The sequence below is a fragment of the Pestalotiopsis fici genome (genome assembly GCF_000516985.1).
Source record: "Pestalotiopsis fici W106-1 unplaced genomic scaffold PFICI_Scf_1, whole genome shotgun sequence".
NCBI lineage: Eukaryota > Fungi > Ascomycota > Sordariomycetes > Amphisphaeriales > Sporocadaceae > Pestalotiopsis > Pestalotiopsis fici.
The window spans coordinates 2,047,157-2,069,594 of NW_006917091.1; the positions used below are offsets into that span (position 1 = coordinate 2,047,157).

At 52.9% G+C, this 22,438-nt stretch overlaps 8 protein-coding genes across 8 annotated transcripts; 3 read left to right on the plus strand and 5 right to left on the minus strand.

The window, feature by feature from the left end:
• Window positions 1-513: 513 nt before the first annotated feature.
• Window positions 514-1,909, plus strand: PFICI_00625 (uncharacterized protein; the record flags this gene model as incomplete). Its single annotated transcript, XM_007829206.1, has 2 exons — window positions 514-1,554; window positions 1,655-1,909. 2 exons carry the CDS (start codon window positions 514-516, stop codon window positions 1,907-1,909), a joined length of 1,296 nt encoding a protein of 431 aa, XP_007827397.1.
• Window positions 1,910-2,295: 386 nt separating this feature from the next.
• Window positions 2,296-3,332, minus strand: PFICI_00626 (Solute carrier family 25 member 38; the record flags this gene model as incomplete). Its single annotated transcript, XM_007829207.1, has 2 exons — window positions 2,296-3,255; window positions 3,318-3,332. 2 exons carry the CDS (start codon window positions 3,330-3,332, stop codon window positions 2,296-2,298), a joined length of 975 nt encoding a protein of 324 aa, XP_007827398.1.
• Window positions 3,333-4,243: 911 nt separating this feature from the next.
• On the minus strand, window positions 4,244-5,578 carry PFICI_00627 (uncharacterized protein; the record flags this gene model as incomplete). The annotated part of the gene is made up of 1 exon (XM_007829208.1): window positions 4,244-5,578. The coding sequence occupies one exon, from the start codon at window positions 5,576-5,578 to the stop codon at window positions 4,244-4,246; it is 1,335 nt and encodes a 444-aa protein (XP_007827399.1).
• Window positions 5,579-7,644: 2,066 nt separating this feature from the next.
• Window positions 7,645-8,774, plus strand: PFICI_00628 (uncharacterized protein; the record flags this gene model as incomplete). The annotated part of the gene is made up of 2 exons (XM_007829209.1): window positions 7,645-8,127; window positions 8,190-8,774. 2 exons carry the CDS (start codon window positions 7,645-7,647, stop codon window positions 8,772-8,774), a joined length of 1,068 nt encoding a protein of 355 aa, XP_007827400.1.
• Window positions 8,775-9,246: 472 nt separating this feature from the next.
• PFICI_00629 (uncharacterized protein) lies at window positions 9,247-9,927 on the minus strand (the record flags this gene model as incomplete). Its single annotated transcript, XM_007829210.1, has 4 exons — window positions 9,247-9,451; window positions 9,524-9,574; window positions 9,630-9,683; window positions 9,767-9,927. The coding sequence occupies 4 exons, from the start codon at window positions 9,925-9,927 to the stop codon at window positions 9,247-9,249; spliced, it is 471 nt and encodes a 156-aa protein (XP_007827401.1).
• A 1,400-nt stretch (window positions 9,928-11,327) lies between these two features.
• PFICI_00630 (uncharacterized protein) lies at window positions 11,328-15,025 on the minus strand (the record flags this gene model as incomplete). Its single annotated transcript, XM_007829211.1, has 4 exons — window positions 11,328-11,353; window positions 11,419-13,269; window positions 13,341-14,745; window positions 14,828-15,025. 4 exons carry the CDS (start codon window positions 15,023-15,025, stop codon window positions 11,328-11,330), a joined length of 3,480 nt encoding a protein of 1,159 aa, XP_007827402.1.
• Window positions 15,026-16,649: 1,624 nt separating this feature from the next.
• Window positions 16,650-17,612, minus strand: PFICI_00631 (uncharacterized protein; the record flags this gene model as incomplete). Its single annotated transcript, XM_007829212.1, has 3 exons — window positions 16,650-16,807; window positions 16,886-17,378; window positions 17,475-17,612. 3 exons carry the CDS (start codon window positions 17,610-17,612, stop codon window positions 16,650-16,652), a joined length of 789 nt encoding a protein of 262 aa, XP_007827403.1.
• A 2,076-nt stretch (window positions 17,613-19,688) lies between these two features.
• PFICI_00632 (uncharacterized protein) lies at window positions 19,689-22,333 on the plus strand (the record flags this gene model as incomplete). Its single annotated transcript, XM_007829213.1, has 2 exons — window positions 19,689-21,329; window positions 21,389-22,333. 2 exons carry the CDS (start codon window positions 19,689-19,691, stop codon window positions 22,331-22,333), a joined length of 2,586 nt encoding a protein of 861 aa, XP_007827404.1.
• Between the last annotated feature and the right edge of the window lie 105 nt (window positions 22,334-22,438).

Consider the following 22,438-nt stretch of genomic DNA (forward strand, 5'->3'; position numbering starts at 1 on the left):
TTTTTTTTTTTTTCTTCTGCTCTCTTGCTCTCTGCGATAGATGGGCGGGACCAGAATCCAGCCCCCCCTCCCCACCCGAATTGTCAGCCGGCTGACTTGACTTTACTCTCTGTTCCTTTCCTTTGATAATCTGAATCCTTTCGTCTATTCTTTTCTTACTTCTGTCCCTCTCTCTCCTCCTCCTCCCTCTTTATCTTGTCTCTTCAGATTTTTACGCCTGTGATTTTCTTCCTCATTTGATTGTCATCATCGCGTATGTCGCTCTGTGCCACACTCTCGCGCAACGTCCAAACGGTTTCTCCCCCCACCGACACTGCATCGCCCATTTGGGTAAAAGGTGACATTATAGTCGTATTTCTCATACTTTCTGGAGAGGGGGGATTTTCACTTTCTCCCTTTTTTTCTCTCTATACCTAGTACTATATCCCACGTGCGCACATCCTGATCGGGACAAGAACTTCTGCATCCATATATATATATATATATATATATCTCTCCTTGGTGTATGCCAGCATGAGCCGGTACAGCTCACGATACTCCGACTCCGAGTCGGATGTCGACATTCATATCAGTCGGCATCACGCCTCACCTGCGCGTCCAGTCCGTGCTCCCGTCCAATATGTCGAGGCGCCACGCCGACCTCGTTATGATGATCGTGATCGCTTCCTGATTCCTCAGCACACTGAGCGCACCGTGGTCACGGCTCGTTCCAGGTCAAGGGATCGCCGCCATCGCGACAGCTCACCCAGGTCTCCTCCTGCTCCTCCTCCCGCCGCCGCCGCCCCTCCTGTCATTATCAATAACCACATTATTAACTATTCCGACTCGGACTCGGAGTCATCCGACGACGGGCGCCACCGACACCACCAGGAGCTCGTACGTCACACCAAAGTCGTGCGGGAACGTGCCGACTCTTCTTCCTCGTCGTACTACCGGGAAAGAGATGCGCGTCGCCATGATGTCGAGCGTGAGGTCGAGCGGGAGCTGGCGCGCAACCGCAAAGACGATGAACTCGAAAGGGCCCGCAAGGAACTCGCGGAACTAAAGTTGGTCGCTAAAATTGAGGAGGATGACCGCCGCCGCAACAAGACCGCCAAAGAGGAGCGCGAGCTGCACCAGATGAAGAAGGAGCTCGACGAGATCCGCCAGGCCAAGGAGCGCGAGGAGAATGAGAGGCGCCTCAAGACCAAGCTCGAAGTCGAACGCCTGCGCAAGGAGGACGAGGAGCGCGTCGAGAAGCAGCGCCTGGAGAAGCAGGCCCGTGACGCGGTCGAGAAGTACAAGAAGGACGAGGCTGCCCGGATAGCCAGAGAAAAGGAGGAGAAGGAGCAGCGCGACAAAGAGTACAAGCTGCGACTCCAGGAGCAACTGCTCAAGTCCGGCCTGGACGAGAAGGAGATCAATGCTATCCTCGCCGGCAAAAAGGTCGAGAAGAAGGAGGAGAAGAAGAAGGAAAAGGAGCCGGACACGAGGCCAACCTATACGCGGATGGCTCGGAGACACCTCTCGTTCGAGACATTGCGCGTGTATAACATTGACTACCAGCTCGATAACGTAAGTGGCCCCGTACTCTTCACCAGAGGACCCCCCATCATTGCACGTGTCGCAAGCATTTACCAACAACGTGAACTGATCACATCTTCTCCCGCTGTAGGATCCCGAATTCGTGCTGATCAAGAGATGGGTTCCGGATGCGGAACAGGATGTCCTGTGGAGACACACCAGGATCATCAGAGAGGAGCGCAACCGGAAGCTGGTCATGACCATTGAAGACAAGCCCAAGAAGCACAAGCATCACCACCACGGCGCATCACTCGAGCCGGAGTTCGAGTGGGTGCGCAAGAAGGAGCGCAGGAGGAGCCGATCTCCTGGTTTGCTCATGTATCTAGCAGGTGGGAGGCCTGCATAAACGAACGCTTTTGGGGGGGCCCTGTTTATTTCAAAATCCTGTTCTCGTGATTTTTTCTTCGCAATACGTTTTTGCAAATGCGTAGTTAGCATATGCGACAAAGGATCTTCCCACATGAGGAGGAGGAGGAGGGGGGGGTGGGAAACGAGAGACACGGTGAGGTGTGGGCAAAAGGACATTTTTGTTCTTCGCTCTGGACCGCAGGTTCTTGGTTCTATCTTGAGATGAGATTTGTTTCAGCTAGCTAAGCATTGGTATCATGGTTGCCCTGCGTTCTCAGAACATCTGTGGTTTTTCTGGTTCCTTTTTTCCCCCTCATGGTGAGAGGGCGTTGAAAATAACGGGGAGGAGGAGGATGATGATGACGGCGACGATACAAAACCATATTATACCTGACCGCTTACATTGCGGCTCAATGTAGTCTCTGCTCTTCGAATAATTTCTTCATACAACATCCAGGCCAGCGCCGAACTGATGGCTTTCCGCGTGAGCCGCAGTGCCAGTCCGTCATATAGTGACCGCACGCCCTCCTCTGTGATCATTTTGCTCATAGCCTGAAGAGTATTCCGGTATTCGTGCGGCTGAAGCTGGATTCGCGTCTTGACGGCATCAAAGGGGTTCGTGATAAAGGAGCACGTGGCGCTTGCCATGGCCCCGGAGCTGAAATTGATCGTGGCCGCCAGGGAAGAGGTCATGTTGGAAGATGCCTGCGCTCCGTCGACAGCAGCGACACCCTTGCTCCGCCCATAGATCTTGCTAAGCCGCTTCTTGAATTGTTCATAGAAGAGGACGTAGAGCCCAGCGTGTGGCGCATCGCGAACCGCGGTGGCTCCGTAGCCGGCAAAGAAGCCGCGTATCCTCTCCTTCTGATATATGTCACGCGCGGCACCGGCCAGCGACGTGTACGAGTACAGGTTGGACTCGTAGCGGACCTTGAGAATGGTCAAGGGCATGAGCAGGAAGCCGGCAAAGGCACGGGCAAAGGCGCCCGAGAGCAAATTGGCCGTGTTGGACAGCTTTGGGAGGGATGAGGACGACGAGTAGCGACCGGACGAGGAAGACGAGGCAGACGAGGAAGAAGCGGCGAGGGCGAGGGGCGTCGCATGCTGCCGGATTGTGCTCAGGGTGGTGAAGTAGACGGCGGAGCCAAAGCCGGTGCGCAGCGTCGAGGGCACGGTGCCGCGCCAGAAGGCGGCAACAGCATTGGGCGACTTGGCAATCTCGCGGATCGTGGTCCGAATCGACTGCGAGCCCGACTGTTGTACGCGGGTCTTGAGCAGGTCGATGGGCTGTAGGAGAACGGCGCCCAGGGTGCCGGAGCACAGTCCGGCTACAAAGTGAAAGGACTCTTGTGACGGTCGTCAGTATGCCATCGCGCGGCGTCAGTCAGAGGGTGTGTGTGCCTGACTTGAAGAAGACGCATTGCTACTCTGCGACATGTTTCGTATCTTGGTGTATTATTGCCTAGACCAACCGGGGCGTTGCAGTTCAGACACCCTGCCGAAGCAGACTAGGGCTTGCTTTTATCTGGCCATAAGGCGATGATGGTATTTTGATGATGTCCTTGTGCAGCAGTAATAGTTAGTTTTGTTCCTGCCCTTTCCAGCTTCCGCTCCTCTCTTCTTGGTGTGTAAAGAAAAGAGGTCCAGAGAATTGGAAGGAAGGAAAAAAGGCAGATTGATAGAATCAAATGTATCAAGAAAACAGCCAACCAGCTCTTGGTACAAAAGAATGAAGAAAAGTAGAGAATTAGTAGCAGGTCAAGTAATACAATGGCGGACAAGACAGGAAAGGGGATAGAGAAAAAGCGAGAGAGACAGAGAGAGAAAGGTAGTTCGTTCCTTTTGGCCTCTAAACATCCGAATGTACAGTAATCGCGTCGCCCGGCCGCGGTAGGGTAGGTGAGCTAAGCCCTTTTTTTTTTTTTTTCCTTCCCTTTCCCTCCGTCCTGGCGTACAAATATTTAGTGGAACTCCAACAACGCCGGATCGCCCCGAGCGGCGCATGATGTCACCGGAATCGCCGGGTATCGAAGAGGATCCTGAACGAGCGACGCAATTTACTTGCTATTGGTCTTCACAATCTTTCGGCGATTTGATTCTAACCTTGACCGGCTCATCCTTGGTTGCTATTAATGTTGAAGCGGCCCGTAATAGGTTTTTGGTAGTTGAGAACTTTTATACAGTCCTTTGGCAAAATTAACCCGACTATACGCGTTAAGCTACAATCCCTACTTTGAATACATACACTGTTTCAGTTGGGGAGATAAAAACGACTTCTTCTTGGCCATCTAGACGCGCTTCCGTTTTCCGTGATTATGTTCCTTTTCCCATCTTAAACCTTTGCCGACACTTGTGATGGGCGCCTCTCCTTGTGTCCCACAATCGACTCCAGCCGGCCGGCCATGACCCGGTGGCGTTTGACCACTTCCACCCATTCGTCCTCGGCACCGTCACCGATATCAAGACTGGCTAGAAGGACACCAAAATCGCCGCCCAGTCGGCCCAAGCTGCCAGCACAGTATAGTACTTGCGTCAGCAGACTTTCACGAGAAGCCTGATCTTTGATGTTTGGTAGATACAACCTCAGAGTCTCCATGAGCATCTCCACAAGATGAAGCGGAAATGTCGAGAGAGCCGAGGGCACTGGCTGCAATGGGTCGTCCTGCACCGAGCCCTTGCCCTGATCTCCCGAGTCCGGAAAGATGCTCTTGAACATGGAAACAATGGAGAAACTCTGCTCACGGAATATCTCAATGTATCTCTTCAAGTATCTCTCGGTCTGCTGTCCTCCTGACCACGAGCCTCCCGCCGTGCTTTGCTGCTGCTGCCTCACCCGTTCTTGATCGGCCAAATCTCGAAGTGGTTCAAGCGCCGCTAGCATATTTAGGAGCGTCGACAACCGGCAAACGAGGAACAGGGCGCCAAGACCTCCGCCGTTTCCTGCAGAACCAGCGGGATCCAGGTCTGGAACTACCCTACGTAGCCAGCTGATCGTCCTAAGAGCCGAGGCCAGCTTCAAACCAGGAGTACGAAGGGCAGAAATCAAGTTGATGGCCATGGCCTGCATGGCTTCGTCGGCCTGGGAAGATACCGAGTCGACAAGTTGTGACTCTGGATACAGCGAGTGTAGCCGTCTAATGTGACCACTGAGGTCCAACGCCGATGCATAGTTGGCTGCAGCCGCGGAAGAGCCCGAAGTGATGGCAGACGAGAGGAGCGTGGGCAGGTCGAGCACATCGATGAGCCGCTCCGCATTCCGCGACAAGAGGAGGGCTTTCTTCCTGGCATTGAGTAATTCATTCTCACCGGACTTGTGGTATGTGGTGGAGAAATGAACTGCCTCGTTGTCTAGCTTGGGAATGGCAGTCTTCAGATCCCGGGTAGAGCTAGCCAAGGCCGGCAAGGCGGTCTTGAGCCTGGCATGATTGGAGGCGGATTCGATAATAGACTTGTGAGATCGTTTGGAGAGTGCCTGCAAGGACAGGAGCAGCGAGTGTGATGTCTGGGCCAGCGATTGCTGCTCCGTGGTCTCGATGGAGGAAAGCGGCAGCGAGGCCAAGCTTGCGAGATATTCAAGGGCAACTGGATCAGCGGGCTCGGCTTTGGCGTCGCGGCGATCCCCTGCCGGCGATGCCGTGAGAAGTTCATGAAGCAGATCTGCGGCCATTTTGTCTAACCGGTTGACAATCCTGAGTAAGGCGTGCAATCCGACCCGCCAGTAAATCCTGGTGCTGGCTCGAGTCTCTGCGGCAGAATCCTCGCCGCGACTCGCTACCACAGCTCTTCTCGCCCCTCCTTCGGGGTCAACTATTGATTGTAGTGATATCGAGGCCCGGGGCCGGAGCGCCGTGGCAGATGGACCTCAGGTGTGGGTAATGCTGCAAGGGACAACGCACGCCAGGTAGCGAACAAGACGTCTGCTCAGAATCTGTTCAGATGTGCTCAGACACCAACTTCCTGCGGGCGGCTAAGCATCAACAAGGCGCAACACCGGACACCGGACATGTCATGTGGTCTGGTCTGCGGCTCTTGCCGGTGACTGACCAACGCAGCGGCCAACAAGTCCTCCCAGGCGCGCAGGCAGGCAGGTAGCTCGTCAAGATCCAAAGGTGTTTAACAAGCAAGACAGATGAATGATGGCCGCTGGATATCGCTTCCTCTATATCGTGTGCTATTTCCAAGCTTTCTTGCCCAGTGACTATGATTTGCGTACATGGGTTATGCTCAATTTCCGTTGTAACTCGTGCGGGTGGTTGTTGTACATTACGGGGGATACGAAGGTACCATGTACGCACCAGCAATGGAAAATGCGCATGTGTCACATACGGTAACTTGAGCAGCAGGGCAACAGGGTCGGGACGTCCACTGCTAATAAGGGTCACCCACTCATTGACTACCTGGCTGCTGGGTACCTACATCTTTGCATGTGGTCCCCTAACAGCTGGAATGCGGGGCCAAAACGGACCCCCCTTTCCGACCCGGAACGAAGTTGAGATCAAGATACACACCCCACTAATGGTACATTTTCAACTCAAACCTCCAGGGCTCTCTGTATACATGTAAGATGGTATCAAACCAGCACTTGCAAGGTTAATAGGCGGAGAAAGGGAGAAGAAGAAGTAGAAGAAGAAAAAACTTCTTTCATGGGAGGAGTGCACCTGGTATGTACTGCGTCTTTGTTTATACCCTCATTACCAACTTTTACATAGGCACGCTACTAGACAGTCGACGCCCTTGCATACGTTATGTGTGACCGACTACATGGCAATGCGGCCCTGACGTGACTCTCCCCATGTGCCCAAGTTACCCTCGCTCCCCTCCCACTATAGTTGCCTTGGCTGCCACCTTAGCTACCACCCAATAGAGCTACCTTGACTAGGAGCGAACAGGGTCACAAGCATCCTAAGTCCGTCCCAACAAATTCGGCTTCTTGCCTGAAAACGGTGCTGCTCGTCATGGCATTTTCCCATCCAAAAATATATATATATATATATATCTGGTACTGGAATAAATAAGAGCAGGAAGAAGAAGAAGAAGAAGAAGAGGAGCATGTGCCATTGATCCCGCCGACAGCCTGACTTGGTGATTAATACCAGTTTCTCTTCATCTGACAGCGTTTTGAGACTCCTCGCTCAGACCAACTACATACTCCCCTACTATTAAGTGTGCTTGACTGCCCTCCTGACCAGTCCAGCGCAAAAAAAAAGTAGTAGTAGTACCTGCCTACCTACTGTAGCTTCGAGCTCCTGGGGACGGACTGACTTCGTACCTCACCTACCTCTCCGTCATCCCTCAGATTTGCATGGGATTGCTTGATTATATTGACTTCTCGGCTCTTACCTTATCGCTCACTCGCTCGTCCATCTTGGCTCACCTGACAAAATCGCCCTGTTCGTGCTCTCCCTCTGTCGCTCTCTCTGCTCGCGAACCCACATCTCACCCATCAGCCAGCACACACAGACAGTCACACACGACCTGGACCAACTCGGCACAAGGCAGCTGATCCACCTCGCTCTCTGACACATACAGAAGTCCAGATTGCTCTCTTCAGTTGTATATAACTCCACGAGAGGCGACCACTCGACCGACCTGGCGTAGTCAAAAGTGCTGCGCTCACTTACGTTCGATTCTACTCCTCCACGCTTCTCTCACCATTTCGAAAAATCAACCGAGACAGACAACGACGACAAGAGGGCCCTGACACTTCTCAACGAGGAGGAAAGAAAAGAAAATATGAAGGATCCTTTTCCCATCGCCCCGATACCAGCCTTGTCCAAGGCTGTGCAGCCATGGGCCGACTGGCTCTCTCTGCCGACCCTGCCGCTGCACATCCATGAGGTTCTCATAATAGCCGCGTTCTACCACTTTGTCCATGTGGTCGTCGCCCCTTTAGTCTCAAACTGGGTGTTTCCAGTCCAGTACAAGAGCTTGTCGAGGACCAAGAAGCTCAACTGGGATGTACACGTCGTCTCCTTTGTCCAGAGCACCACCATCAATGCTCTGGCCTTGTGGGTTGTCTTCGCCGACGACGAGCGCTGGAACATGGATGCTCAAGAGCGTGTCTATGGCTACACTGGTGCTATTGCCATGATCCAGGCCCTCGCTGCTGGTTACTTTCTGTGGGATCTCATCATCACAGCTTCCAACATGCACATATTTGGTCTTGGCATGCTCGCTCATGCCATTAGTGCCTTGCTGGTCTATTCCTTTGGTTTCGTAAGCTATTTTGGCATCTCATGTCGCTAAATCTGCAGTAACTAACCCGCGTGCTCCAACAGCGACCATTCGTGAACTACTATAGCACAACCTTCATCCTCTGGGAGCTGTCGTCTCCCTTTCTCAACATCCACTGGTTCTGCGACAAGCTCGGCCTGACGGGCTCCAAGATCCAATTGTACAACGGCCTCGCCCTGATTGCCACCTTTTTCTCCTGCCGCCTCGTATGGGGCACGTACAACTCTTACCGCGTCTTTTGCGATATCTGGAGCGCTATGGAGACCAAGCCTTCGTACATTCCCTTGACCTCGGATGTGGCCCAGAACCTGACAGTCCCCACTCGTTATGAGTCGACCATGAGGTTTGTGACCGAGTCGAGCAGCGTTCCCCTTTGGCTGGGCGCCTTGTACCTGGGGGCGAACTTGACTCTCAACTCGCTCAACTTTTACTGGTTTGTCAAAATGATCCAGGCCGTGCAGAAGAGGTTCGATCCCTCGCAGGCGGACCAGTCGGCAAAGGAGAAGCCGCTTTCGGACGGCACGGCCACTACAACCGCCACTGAGGTGCAGACCGAGCTCAAATCGCGGCCTCGCCGGGGCACCATCTTGGACGGAGAAGACGGCGATCAGCCGCCACCAGGAATTTGAAGGATAATGAAGCCAGCATAGAGAAAGAGAGAGATGAACACCATGTCAAAATTCATGCTCTGATTTGCGAACTACAATTACATATCCGTAACGAGAACTCATGCTTGCCTAGAAGATTCATATCCACAGTTTGGACCATCCAGTGGCTTCATTTCAGGCACCAGGACGGCCAAGAAGCACTCTCATCATGCTCTGATTGTTTCAGCTGCCAAGCATGGCATCAGCCGCGCGATCTGCCCATAAAAGGTAGGACCAAAAAAAGAAAAATAATTTTGGAAATGTGAAATTCAGGAGCGATATGAAGCTATAAAGTGTATGTCCTGGAAAAATCGAAGCCACTGGTCGGTTTTGTTGCTTCACATAGGAAAGGGTCTGTCTGCTGTTCAGCACGACGGTGGAATCAACGGCCCATTCGACCACTCAACACACACAAGTCATGGCCGTTGCTGTCTGTAGGCCACTAATTCCTGCATCAATACTCGTCTTCTTCTTCGTCTTCGTCTTCGTCTTCCTCGTCCTCGTTAGCTGGCTGTGCTTTATCGGTGGTGTTTCTTCTGGCTAGGCCGCCCAGTAGCTGACCAACTTGACCGGCAGCACCACCTTTTGCACCACCAGTACCTCCGGCAGCACCGGTCAAACCACCCAGGAGCTGATCGAGGCCTCCCGCTCCGGCGCCCCTAATTAGGATGAATCAGCTACATTGATTTCTCTCTTGAAGGGTTTTCATGCGACGATTCGAAGTTACTCACGCTCCTTTACCTCCCGTTGCTCCGCTAAAGAGTCCATCTAGTCCCCCGGCACTGTCTCTTGTGTTAGAACTGAGCGAGTAGTTGATATAAACCTGACATGACTTACGCTCCGCCAGTACCGCCAGCGTCACCAAGGATGGAGTCCAAAGGATTGGCCTCGCTGTGTGAAGATGAGCCTTTAGCTGGGTTGAAAAGTGAAAAGAGATGAGAGAGAAAGCAAGAAAAATGAATGGAACAACTTACGCATCACTAGACTTTGCGACAGGTGCCCTTTTTTGTACCAACTGTCCCTTGGATGCCTTGGTGGTCACCACCCCGACACGTGTAGCCAGGGGATCGGATGGTGCAGCAGTAGCTGTAGTGAGGAGAGTGGCCAGCACGGCAGCTACGAAAGAATATTGCATTCTGAAGAAAATTGTGTTGGCTCTGGATAATTACAAGTGAGGAGTAACGACAAGGGAGAAACTAGTAACGGTTACTTGTGAAATCGAAATCAAAGTGATGATTAATAAAAAAAGACGTGCTGCTGCTTGGAGAAATTGCTTCAAAATGGAGAGGAGCAGGATCTTTGTCTTTCTAAATACTCAGAAGCTGACAGGGCGCACATGACATTCCTTCTGCAAAGCATCCGTGCTTATACCTACAGACTGATGAGAGCCTTCCAGAGTTTGACACGATATATGTCACTGGCGCCGGGCAATTGATACCGCTTGGTCCTTTTGAATGAGAGCCGCCAAACGTCGCTCGGCCCTGACAAAACAGAGCCTCTAATACCACTGTTTCCGGGTACTCTGGGTGAGATACCAAGTTGCCCATGGCTAGGCCAATCTTTTGCCACCCATGCATGGCCGATTACAGAATCCGGGGAACAGCCAAGATGGAGGAGGACGAGGTGGTGCTATCATATTGTTATTGTGTTTTGACGGTCCAATCGCCAACCTGTGCGTTGTATACTTTCGTCCCTGGAAGGCGCTGCGGCGGTTTCTCGCACAGACGCTGGTGTGAAGTTGGTCGAATCAAGTCATGTTTGGCACCAAGAAAGAAACTCGTCCATCACAAAGGGAAAAAANAAAAACGAAACACGCATCGACTCATTCCAATCTCTGAAGCGTCTCGCTAGTTAGCTAGTGCCCTACGGTACGTGTATTTCTAGATACATACATACTATACAAACGGCTTAGAGCCATATAGAAAGACGCTTCTGCTGACTGCCCAGACATAGATCACGCATCTTTCATAGCCTGTGCTTCAAATGCAATTCCGTGTTTTTGAGAAGGAAGACAATGTGAGATTTTACAATGCCTCACTTCTCCTTTCGGAAAGCACATGGGAACCATGCTCAAAGGCAGAGAGAGTTATCGGCCCATATTGCCTGGCAAGATATGCTACGGAATCATACCTCGACTAGCTAGAAACAAATATATAGATATTGTATATAGAAGACTTTATGTACAGCTAGGCACCTCTGCACGTGGCCCAGTCATCAACCCACTGAGTTTCTCTCCATATTCATCAATAGCTTGGTTTGCCTGTCTTCATTTCCAACCGGTCGATAGGCTCCTCCCCCAGTACTCCAAAAAGAGGGGAGAAACGGAAAAACGTCCCAACGGTTGAATTAAAGCTCAATGTAATTCACTTGATCATTGATTCCACTACATCGGACTGTCGTCGGAAAAAGGGACCCTGCTTTAGCAATGTTCAAGCTTCCTGAGCTGCGGCAATACTCGTCTATCAATCAAGTCTAGATAAAGGGTTTGCGCCGTATCACACTCCTGATAGCTTTATTTTGCAAGCCATTAGAGCATTAAAAACCAAATGGGTTTTGCGGGGCTGTTTTATTTATGCCATGGTTAGCTGCTATACTCTGTAGGATTAAAGAAATGCCAGCAACTTACTTGCTTGTGAGAGATTCGCACGCCGGCCGGTAGCCTGCGGTTGGATCTTCTCTGGGACGCCGAACCGTACCGGAGGGGCTGGTCCCGTGGGTTGTGGCTGCAAGGGAGCAACGGCCGGGGTCTGGCCGCTCTGATTGTTTAAGTTCGAATTGAAGCCCTGTCCGAAACCTCCACCGAATCCAGTCTGCTGCGGTTGGAGACCAGTCTGCATCTGTGGCATACCGGTTCTCTGGGGTTCCATGGCTGGCGGCAAGAACGAATTCACACCAGTGGGCTGAGCTATCTGCTGCGGTGGCTGCTGGCCGGCATTGAAGGCCCCTGGGAAGCCCGTGGGTTGGTTCTGTATGGGCGAGAATTGTTGCAACGGGGCCATGCCCGTCATGTTCGGTTGCATGAACTGGCTGCCGGGGTTGTATCCTGTGGGTTGAGGGGCCATGGCTTGCTGGCCACCAGGCCCAGTGTTGTAACCCATCATGCCCTGCCCCGTCTGCTGTGGCTGGAAGCCGCCCATGAACTGCTGCTGCTGCTGCTGAAGTCTCTGCTGGTTGAGGTCGTTCATGCTCTGGCCCGAGGGCGCAAACCCCGTCATCTGCGGCTGCAGGGGCGGTGGTGCAAACCCGCTGGGCTGCGCAGACTGGGGAGCAGAAAGCGGTCGCATCGGCGGCGGCGGTACCAAGCCCGGCTGGCCTTGTGTCATCTGAGGTGCGAGGGGCCGCTGCCGACTGCCACCTAGTCCCAAGCCTAGGGGCTGGCCGGTAGGCATTGCTGCCAAGCCCGTCTGCTGTGGTGCCAGGCCCGAGAAAAATGCGGGCGAGGCACCTTGCTGAACTTGTGCAGTTGCAGCCTGTTGCTGAGATACAGACTGAGGCGGCGGTTGGATGACTTGTGGCGGAGGGGGAGGTGGTTCCATCTTCTCTGGCTCAAGGGGCTTCGACAGCAGCGAGAGATCTTGCATGGCTTGTGTTAACAGCGCGGGAGGCTTTGGCTGTTCAGGTGCTGCCGGTGCCGGTGCCGGTGCCGGTGCTGCTACTGGCGCCGGGGCAGGTTGTGTTGCCTGAGGTTCTGGCGTCTTGGAAGGCTTAACACTCCAGGCATCATCATCAAATCCTCCGGCAGTGCCCTTCTCGCCTGCATTGGGTCTCTTGGCGGTTGGCGACGATGCTGCAGCAGCGGCATCAGCACCCGTCTCTTTGGAGAACGCCTTGGGATCAACTGTATTGTTTGTTTCGGTTGCAGGAGCCGGCCTTCCTTTTCGAGTATTGTTCCGCAGGGTTCCTCCGGGTCCTGAAAACAGCCCACCCGAGCCGGCCTCGCCATCCTCATCGCCTGCAAAGCTGACGCCTCTCTTCTTCGCATCGCGCCCGAATTTCTTGTCCAGGTAGCGCATGACCTTGATGATGTCGCCTTCGCGCAAACCCAGGTTTCGAAGGACACTGGCATCCACATCGGGAAGCACGGTTTCGTCCATGGAGTCCTTGGCAAAGGCCTGCGCGTACCTTTCGCAAAGTCCCACAGCCACGTCGCAGGAGAGGAAGAATTGAAACCAGTCATACTCAGGCTTGTCCACAGAGGCGCCGACTCTGGATGACGAGTCCCCTCTCGGCGCCTGCTGTCTCGTAGACTGCGCCCGTTTCACGTCCGATAGTGGTCGATCTTCATCTAGCGAGATACCAGTAATCAATTCGACATATTCAAGATCCTTGGCGGACATCTTTGCAATTGGAACAGCAATTTTGACGCCATTAACCTTGTGGAGGTTTATTTTGCCGTCCTTTACGCCAAGGAGCTGAGCCTCGACACTGAAGGACTTGCTGCGATCCGTCCAGACTCGCACCTTGGCGGGGTCGGGTTCTGTATCATGGTCAGTATACACAAGAAAATCAAGCTGATTGTGTACATGGCACGCTTAAACAGATACTTACTCGACTTGGAGGATGATTTGCCACCGGATCGGTTGTTCTGCTGCTGGCCATTTTGGTTACCAATGTTCACGGCTGACAAGCTACTTTTTCTTTCGGGCAAACGCATTCCAGGTCCTACCTCTACTGCTTGTGGTTCCCGCTTCAAAGCCTCCCTTGTCAAGCGCTCCTCCTCCAGCCTGTTCTGCTTCACGCTAGAGCGTCCCGCATTGATGCCAGTGGTCGAAGAGGTGACTGTGGACGCGAGTGTCTCTGTGATTTCGATATAGCTGCTCGGGACAACTCCTTCTTTGCCATTCTTAAGTCGTCGGACTTGCCACCATTCATCACTCTTCGTGTCGTCGACTACTATAACCTCGTCGCCGACGCCGACGGTGACCTCGTCATCTCCTTGGGCCATGAAATCGTAGAGTACAGTTCCCCTCTTCTGAATCGTCTGTCCTGTGCCGGCCATGATGACTTCCCGGAGCCCCTCGGCTCGGATGGCGCCAGACAGTTCCCCCAGCGCACTGACAATTTCGGCAGCCGTGTCCTTAGCTCCGGCGTGAAAGTCAATACTTCTGCTGGGCCGCACGAGCTCCAAAAAGACATGTTTGCCCTCTCGCGAGTAGTGTGTCATCCTATCGGCGGTCCATTCCTGAGTGGGCCCATCCGAGGCCTTTTCGGGCGCAATCAGGATGACACCGGTTTTCAGATTCACGCCCAGGGTGGTTGGCATCTTCTTCTTCTTTCCCATGACTGAAACCATTTCATTGATGTTATACATGTGGAAGCCACCAGGTGCAATGCGGCCATGGGAGCCTTCTGGCACTTCGTCGTCATAGGCCCTCTGCCTCCGGCTACTGGTCCTCTGCGGTGGCGGGGAGTGGAGGGATTGGTCATTGGAAATGGCCGATAAGGATCGCGGGCGAACGGGCAGTGCTGGACTCGGCTCGTCTTCCGACTCCTCCGAGATATACTGCCGACGCGGAGGCACGGCAATGGGAGGAGGCGTTGGCGCTCGGGTGGAAGTCCTGGCCTGCATGACGCCGGCCAGCGCGGCAGCGGGTGCCGGGGCGGCGGGTGCTGGCTCAGAGGCTACCGAGGGTTGCCGCACGGGAAGGGGTGGGCTCTGCGGCTCTTCTTCTGGTTCTTCCTCTACAGGTGGGCGCACTGGCAGAGATGGGGGAAGCGGAGGGGCAACGGGTTCCTGTGCAGGTGCCGGCTCGGGCTCTGCGTCTTCGGCGCCGTCGGCAACTTCAATATAATTGGAAGGGGCAAAACCGAAGTCGCCGTCGGTCCCTACGAGAATCCAGTCGGGATCCGAGTTATCATAAATCTGTAGCTTGGCATCTTCGGAGAAGGAGACCTCTTCGTCGGTTTGGCGGGTGTAGTCGTACAGGGCACGAGCTTGGGTGATTATGGGGGCCTGCAGCGCATTTTAGTTTCTCGACATGCTGTGACGAGGAAAGACTGGCAAGGTGATGATTGATTTTATTCCATGTACCTACCTGTTCAACGTAGTTGTTGGGTATTAATCCGACGGGCTCGTCCTCGTCATCCGCGTTTGCCTTTTTCTTGGCCTTCCACCAGTCATCATCGCCGTCCTTTTCTAAGAGGTAGAGGATGTCACCCTCGGTGATGGCCAGCTCGCCTTCACTCTGGGGTTCATAGTCGTAGATGGCCTTGTAGACGCCAAGGAAGCCCATGATGTCGATATGAAGCCGGTCTGTAAACGAAAGGAAGGTGGGCAGTTGAGCGATAGGGGGTTTGCGGGTGGTTGTCTGATCTTCCTGGAGTTGGGCGTCTCACACGATTGGGCCCCCTGAAGCTCCAAGGAAGGGTTATGTCACTCGGGACAAGACCAGCGTGCTACCAAGGTCCTCGAGATGCGATCGGAACAGAGCGCAGCGGCATGCCAATGCAGGAAGACCGAAGCGACGGCAGTGTCAATGGTCGCAAATGGGTCGGGCAGGTTGTTTGGTAGGTTGCTCGCTCAGTCTGCCTGTGCGTGGGGGGGGTGGGAGCTGAATGTTGAATGCCTTGACTGGGCGGACGTCTTTGACCACCCGTGCTTGGAGGCTGGCTGGATGGAGGGTGCGTAGGTCAAATCGGTACCTTACCTAGTACTTGTAGTAATGTCGGCTGGCTTCAATGGGTTGTCGAGGTACCTAACTTATGGCCACGAAATGTAGGTTGGTTGATGTACCCACGGTATGTAGGTAGCGTGCGCCTGGTGCTATTTTGGTGGGCCCCCCTGACTGCAGCCAAATCAGAGAAGAGCCCAAAAGAGGCCCGGGGCAGCCCAAAGGGGATGATGGAGCGATTTGGAGGGATATCAAATGTATGGAAAACACAAATTACCAAGTCTCTAAAGCAAAACCATCAGAAGTCTGATCTAACGAGAATATCTGATATTGAACGACAAGCCTCCAGGTTCATATCGACCAATAATTGTACGTTGCATGAGTGAGAAATCGGCAAGGTACATGATTACTTGTCAACCCAGTGGTGGGTATGTACGATGACTCGAGCGTAGTAGGTATTTGCACGAGATCCATACCACCACCATGGAGATGCAGAAAGTTGAGAATGTACGTACACGTATATCTGCAACTTGAGGAAGGATTTCCACAACGATGCGACTTGGGAAAAGCCGGAAAGAAAACTTGCATTTGTTACGTGCAGCTGGAGAAGCAATTCAGGAGAACGGATTGTCGGGTTAGTTTTTTTTAGTTAGTTTTTTTGCTTCTTCCGGTACATGATAGTACAGGTACGTCATAAGATGAGCCTCCCACCCAATGTTTGAAGTTCGTGCTTATTACCGATAGAATACTAGCTGCTTGCTGCTACCTACCTACCTACCTACCTATGCATTACATTGCCTCGACACTCACATCTTGGTGTCCACCATGCCAGATGCACGCTCGCCGATTGTGTGACACAATACTCTACATATACTTGAGAGCATTTTGATTTATACGTCTATTGATTTTTTGATTTTTTTCAGAACCTATCTATAATCTAATCGTGATGCCTCAGCCCAGTCTTTGCAGTATTGCTCTCCCTCCCCGTTGCTTCCTATATCATGCAGTTTTCTTTCCATTTAATTGGGTCGATATTTTGTCTGCTGCGACAACTTCTGGGATCGAAAAGACGGACGGCCAATTGAGTTGGAACTTGTCTTCATTGCCGTCCATGCAGCGGTGGATCCATATTCTCCAGGTAATGTAATAGTACGCTGGGCCACAACGTCAGTCATCTGTAAACAGGTCGCGCGGCTTTCCACCGGCCTCAAAGATGCTGCAGCCAGGGGTTTTTGTGTATCGAACGCTACTCACCTCCGATTCCAGTCATCAGATGCCACCAAGCGTGACCTTCTAGAACCACAGCCCAAGGAAGTCCTAGATTGTGCCTCCAGGGGCGGATCGTGCTGCAGTAGACGTTGTCGAGGTTCCAAATTAGAAATCCGCCCAGAAATATTGTAAGACCTTTCATTGAGATTAGAAGATCTCTTCGAAACCGGCAGGGATGAATGAGTGTGCGGCAGCACTACTATATAGACATACCAGTAGCCACAAGAATCCACATGTCCTTGATGATGGCATCCGCCGTAGGCACGCGGGATGCTGGCGAGCGTTCTTGTTGGCGCTTCTCCAGGGCCGGGCGGACAGACTTCTCCATAATCCACATGTTTGAGAAGACCACGACGGCCGTGAGAACGGCGTAGGCGTCTTGGTGGAATTGTGGATCTTTGGTGTGGTAGTATCGTGCCGTGATGAACCATGCCAGCCCAGTGAGAGCCGCTCCGAGCAGGATGGAGAAGACGCGAGACCTCCGATAGGAAAACGTGGCAAAGCACATGAGACAAGTTGTATATATCATGGAGAGCTCATCAACCAGCTGCATGGGGTATTTCAACGTAGCGTGAAACAAGGTCGAACCAGTGCCGACAACCATGTAGCCTATAAAGGCGACGACAAAGATGGCGGGATGGCCATACTTGAGGCAGTCTCTAATCCCTTTCAGACCGAGCCAGATAAAAAGGAGATTTGTCAAGGTCTATAGAGCAATGACAGACACGGGCGTGAATTAGCCGAAGACGAGGTGACCTGCGGTGGCGGCGGCGGCGGCGGAGGGGGTTGGGGCTTCACTCACGTTGCAGAATTCGGCACAGTAGTAGCTGATGACATAGTCCTCCTCGCAAAAATTCAGGGTGACTGTCTTGTCGCCCCAGTAGCCCTCCCGGGGTTCGTGGTACGGAAAAGAGAGGGCACTGAGGATAGAGTCCAGCATGACTCCGGAGATGCGCGGCTTTTGCGCACGCTCGGCAGGATGTCGATTGCTTGAACGTATTGTCTGGTAGAAGAATTCCCGGAGATGAGGGAGGAGGAGCACGAGGAGCTGGAAAAGGCGACTGAGAAGAATTGATCTTACGTGTGTTTGGCGGCGGAGGCGTCGGCGATATGCAATGCGCAAGCAAGTCTGCAAGTATTATGTGGTACTAGAGATTGCTGGTTGGAAGGAGAAGAAAGTCCGGGATGTATTGTTGTACCCATGTATATATCGGTATAATGGCGTCCCGGATGTCAATTTTTGGTATGTCTTTGTGTGTAAATAATATCTCAAAACCTAGGTCACTGCCTACCAGCCATCAATACGAGGATACAAGGTTTACTGTGAAAACGTTTTCGATGGAGCCCCCGGTGCTGCAATCAATAATGTACCTAGTGTAAAGAATTCATTGCAGTATTTGTATGCGTAGTCCAATGCAGGTGCGCGCCGTTGCGTTTACAATACACGTGCTAATAAATGAAGTATGTAGATTTCTTCTACCATGCTTAGCCAAGGTTTAAAAGAGAGGGAGGGGGGGTAACAACTGAAAGGAAAGAAACCCGAGGCTCAACGACTGACTTTGCTTGAGAATCGATGCAGACAGCAATTTAGCAAGAGCCTCAACGATGAGTGACCAGAGTAATGAATGTCCAGTCATTCCATTAACATTGATATCTGCGCTGTTGCATCGTCGGTAATGATGCGATTCGACACTGGGTGTAACTGAAAACCCCACCAGACACCGAGACATCCGACTGCCGACAAACCGAGTGCCTTCAGTGCCCAAGCTTACAAAGCATTGATCCTCCTGACTGAAAAGCGAATCCAGCCAGTTGAAGTAGTACGACCGGACAAGAAGACGATTTTCTGTACAACAACAGGTGTTTTTTGTTTTTTTTTTGGTGGCTGCAAATATGCTCCTCTGGCTCACTCTCAATATTGCATGATCAAGATTCCTTGGCACGCTGTCTGCTTTCAGCTAGGTAGCCGAGACAGGGAGAGCGAATTGCACAAAAATAGTGCAGAAACACTCAGAAGTACACATTGGCCTAGAAAATGCGGCTACTGCGTACTGCCCGAGCACCTCTAACAATTGAGAACTTGAACCTGGGCCATGCTTGGCGCGCGCCACGCAATCCCAGGCATAGCGGCGGCAGTCAAGCGACTTAGACGCGATGGATCCCAGCGCCCCTGGAGCCGACAGCCGCGAGGGAGGTACCTACCTACGTCAATCCAAGGTACGTGCACGCCTCGCTCGAAAGGCAGGCACACGCCCAAGACGCCGCAATCAAGCAATTGATTTAATTGCCTAAAGGCGCGCCCAGGTACAGGTACCACTAAGCACGCCAATCAATCAATCAATCAATCCGGCCTATCTAAGGTAGGCAGCGCGGCGCAATCTCAAGTGCCAGCTTACACTTTTGTTGTTTAACCACCGTGACGTTGAGAATTCGCGGTCCGGATCGCTTCCAACGTCAACCGCTACACGTCTAAAGTAACTGCCACCTGTGCCACTTTGTTCTGCCGTATCGAATACACAGCGCCATTGCGAAGAGGATTCGCTCTTCTCCCTCTTCGTCCTTCTGGCCATTTTCGAGCCGCATATCCACGCAAGCTACCAGAGTACCTCCGCATTAGCTATTCGCCCTTCCGTTCGAGATTGCCAAGGAGAAACAACAAGGCTGTATTGTGACACTGTCATTTACTGACCTGGGACGGACACGACAACTCCCAAGCCCCTACGACGCCTCCAGGTGAACACACTTGTTCATTTCTTGCGAGTACTTTCCATATTGCTCTTGCTGCCAAGCAGCGGCACACCACTTGTTCATTACAGGCACCAGGACGGACGTGCGACCTCGCTGCCCACACCCAAACCCGGCCCAGCTGGTTGATCCAAGACACTACTGCGCCTGCACACTCTGCCATTTTAACAGTGGTGCTGAGCAGTCCATCACAACAACAACAACAACAACAATGCAATGCACAAGTAGCACCACCGAGCTTGCCCACGACAGTTGATTCCATAGCTTCGACATGGCTGCACCGAACAAAGGGTCGCGATGGGGCTCTTTCCTGTCCCAGGCTGTCGCTGGTGTCGAGGCCAGACTTGACAATATACTTGCCGAAGAAGAGCCAGCCCCGAAACAACCCAATGCTCCCTCAACCACCGCTGCCACTGTCGCATCACCGCCCAAGCCTAACTCGACGCCCACGAAGAGTGCCAACGACAGACTGCAAGAGAGGCTGGCTAGGGCAGTAGCTGCCAAAAACGCTGGCGGCACCGCCACCCCGAAATCTGAAGCCTCTCCAGGACGACCATCCACCGAGCTCTCCTCCGCAAATCAGAGTCCCCGCCCTAGCTCAGACCTATCCAGAGTGAATTCGCCCCCGCCGGTCGTCGCCTCGTCTCCGCGAACCAGTCTCTCCAGGGATGAGCGCGTTGGCGACCCACGCCACATCAGCCAAACTGCCAATGGAATCGAGGACCAGCCAGCAAATGAGCTCGCTGCGCCGGTGAAGGAAGCTGACTTGCCTGTGACTTCGAGTCAAGTCGGAGACTCAGTGCAGCAGCAGGAACAACCAAGCGTAGCATCGCCAGCACCCATCGGCACGTCTTCGACCAAGGAGGAGACGGTGCAAGTATCTGTTTCTACAAGCGAGAAGATTGTCTCTTCGTTGGATCTTTATGAGAAGCGCATTGCCGACCTGGAAAGGACATTGGAAGAGCTGCAAAGTCAGCACCAGGAGGAGTTGCATAGCCAGGTGGAACGGGTCGATGCTCTCCAGGCCAAGCTTCAGTATCTCGCTCGAGAGGCGAGCGAGTCTGCCAGAAAGGATGGATCAGCCGCCGCCTCGGGCAGCTTGGAGAAACGGATAGCCGAAAAGGATCAACAAGTGGCACAACTAATGGAGGAGGGAAACAAACTCGCCGGCAACGAACAGAAACTTCGTGCTGTTATTAAGAAGTTGAGAGCACAAATCACAGCCGAAGAGAAGGAATTGAATGAGCAGAAGATGTGGCGCCAAAAGGCAGAGGCCGAGCTGCTCAATCTCCGCGATACCATCCGTGGTATAGATGAAGATAGAAAGGCAAATGATGAGTCTCAAAAGACCATTACTCAACTGAGGAGGGATTTGGATCGTGTCAAGACCACTGTTTCGACAAAGGACGCGACGATATCAGACCTGAGGGCACAACTTGAAGAGGCTTCCGAACGTGCAAAGAGCATGGCAGCAAAAATCAATAATGAGGCTAGGGAAAATCATCAAGGCAAGATCAAGGAACTCGAAGATACAATTGCTTCCATGCAGGTCGAGAAAACGTTGGCTGCAGATAAGGCCAAAGCCACTGCGAATGACTTGCGCGAAAATGCCGAACGTACCGCGGAGCGAGCCCGGGCGGTTGAGCTGGAGCTCAAGGGCGAAGTCCAGATCCTTGAGAGTAAGTTGGAAGCCCTTCGAGCTACTGCCGAGGAAGCCTCCACTGGTGCTGTGGGTGATGCTCAAGCCAAATTGCTGCGACAGATCGAGACGTTGCAAACGCAGTACTCGATAGCTAGCGAGAATTGGCAAGGAATGGAAGCCTCCCTGCTTGCGAGGACAGCGAATCTCGAGAAAGAGAGGGATGAAGCATTGCGAAGAGAGTCGGACATGAGGAAAAAGGCCCGAGAATCGGTAAGTTTATTCCAAAACTCACACAACACGGGTAGAGTGCTGAATAGAGAAAAACAAAGGCCGCTCGTGTAAAACGCCAAGAGGAAGAATTGGAAGAAGCAAAAACTCAACTTCCCAATGTGCAACAGGATCTTTCCAATCACCGGGCTCAGCTCGAGTCGTTGCGGAAGCGTGCAGAAGAAGCAGAAAAGGCGCTGGCCGAAGCAAAAGCCGAGGCTGAGAAACAGCAACTGGTCACTAGGCAAGACTCTTTAGATAAGGTGGGAGTAGAGCGCCGCCCATGGCTCGACGAAGTTGCCCTGCAGACAAGCCGACCAGCTTCCCCTCTGTTATCTGCGCCGCAGCGGGCATACAGCAGCGACTTCCTCGGTCTCCAGAACGTCCCCACCAAGCTTCGAAAGACATCGGCGCCATCTAGTAATAACGGAGACGTCAGCCCCAACGAGAGGCTGGTGTCAGCACGACGGCCTTCGCAACAGCCACGTCCGTCGCTATTTTCCATGCCATCCACCCAGTCAGGCGGCACACCACCGTCAATCTTGAGCCACCTTGAGCAAATCACCTCACCCACTCATCCCCTCGACAAGGAGGACATGTTTGATGGGGCCGAGACGGTCGCTTCGCCGCAGAATGTTCTCCACGACATGGTCTCGGTGTCAACGATTGCCGCGGGTCCTTCCGTCCAGCTGGTAGAGAGAATGAGTGCCGCCATTCGTCGCTTGGAGAGCGAAAAGGTTGCCGCTAAGGAGGAATTGACCAGAATTACAAGTCAGCGGGATGAGGCCCGGAGTGAGATCGTGACGCTCATGAAGGATGTGGAAACAGGCAAGGCAGCCAACACGAGGGTGGAGGCTCTGGAGAAGGAGGTTGCAGATATCAACGATAGGTATCAGACTACCTTGGAAATGCTGGGAGAGAAGAGTGAGATGGTGGAGGAACTCCGTGCTGATGTCCAAGACGTCAAAGCCATGTACAGAGACTTAGTCGAGCGCACCCACAAATGAGCTTGATTATTGTAGCTATTATTACCCAGCTTCTAGGCGAGCGCTGACAAATGTCGCCGCCGATACGACCCCCTTCTTTCCCTCATTCTCTCCTCTCTCTTCAAC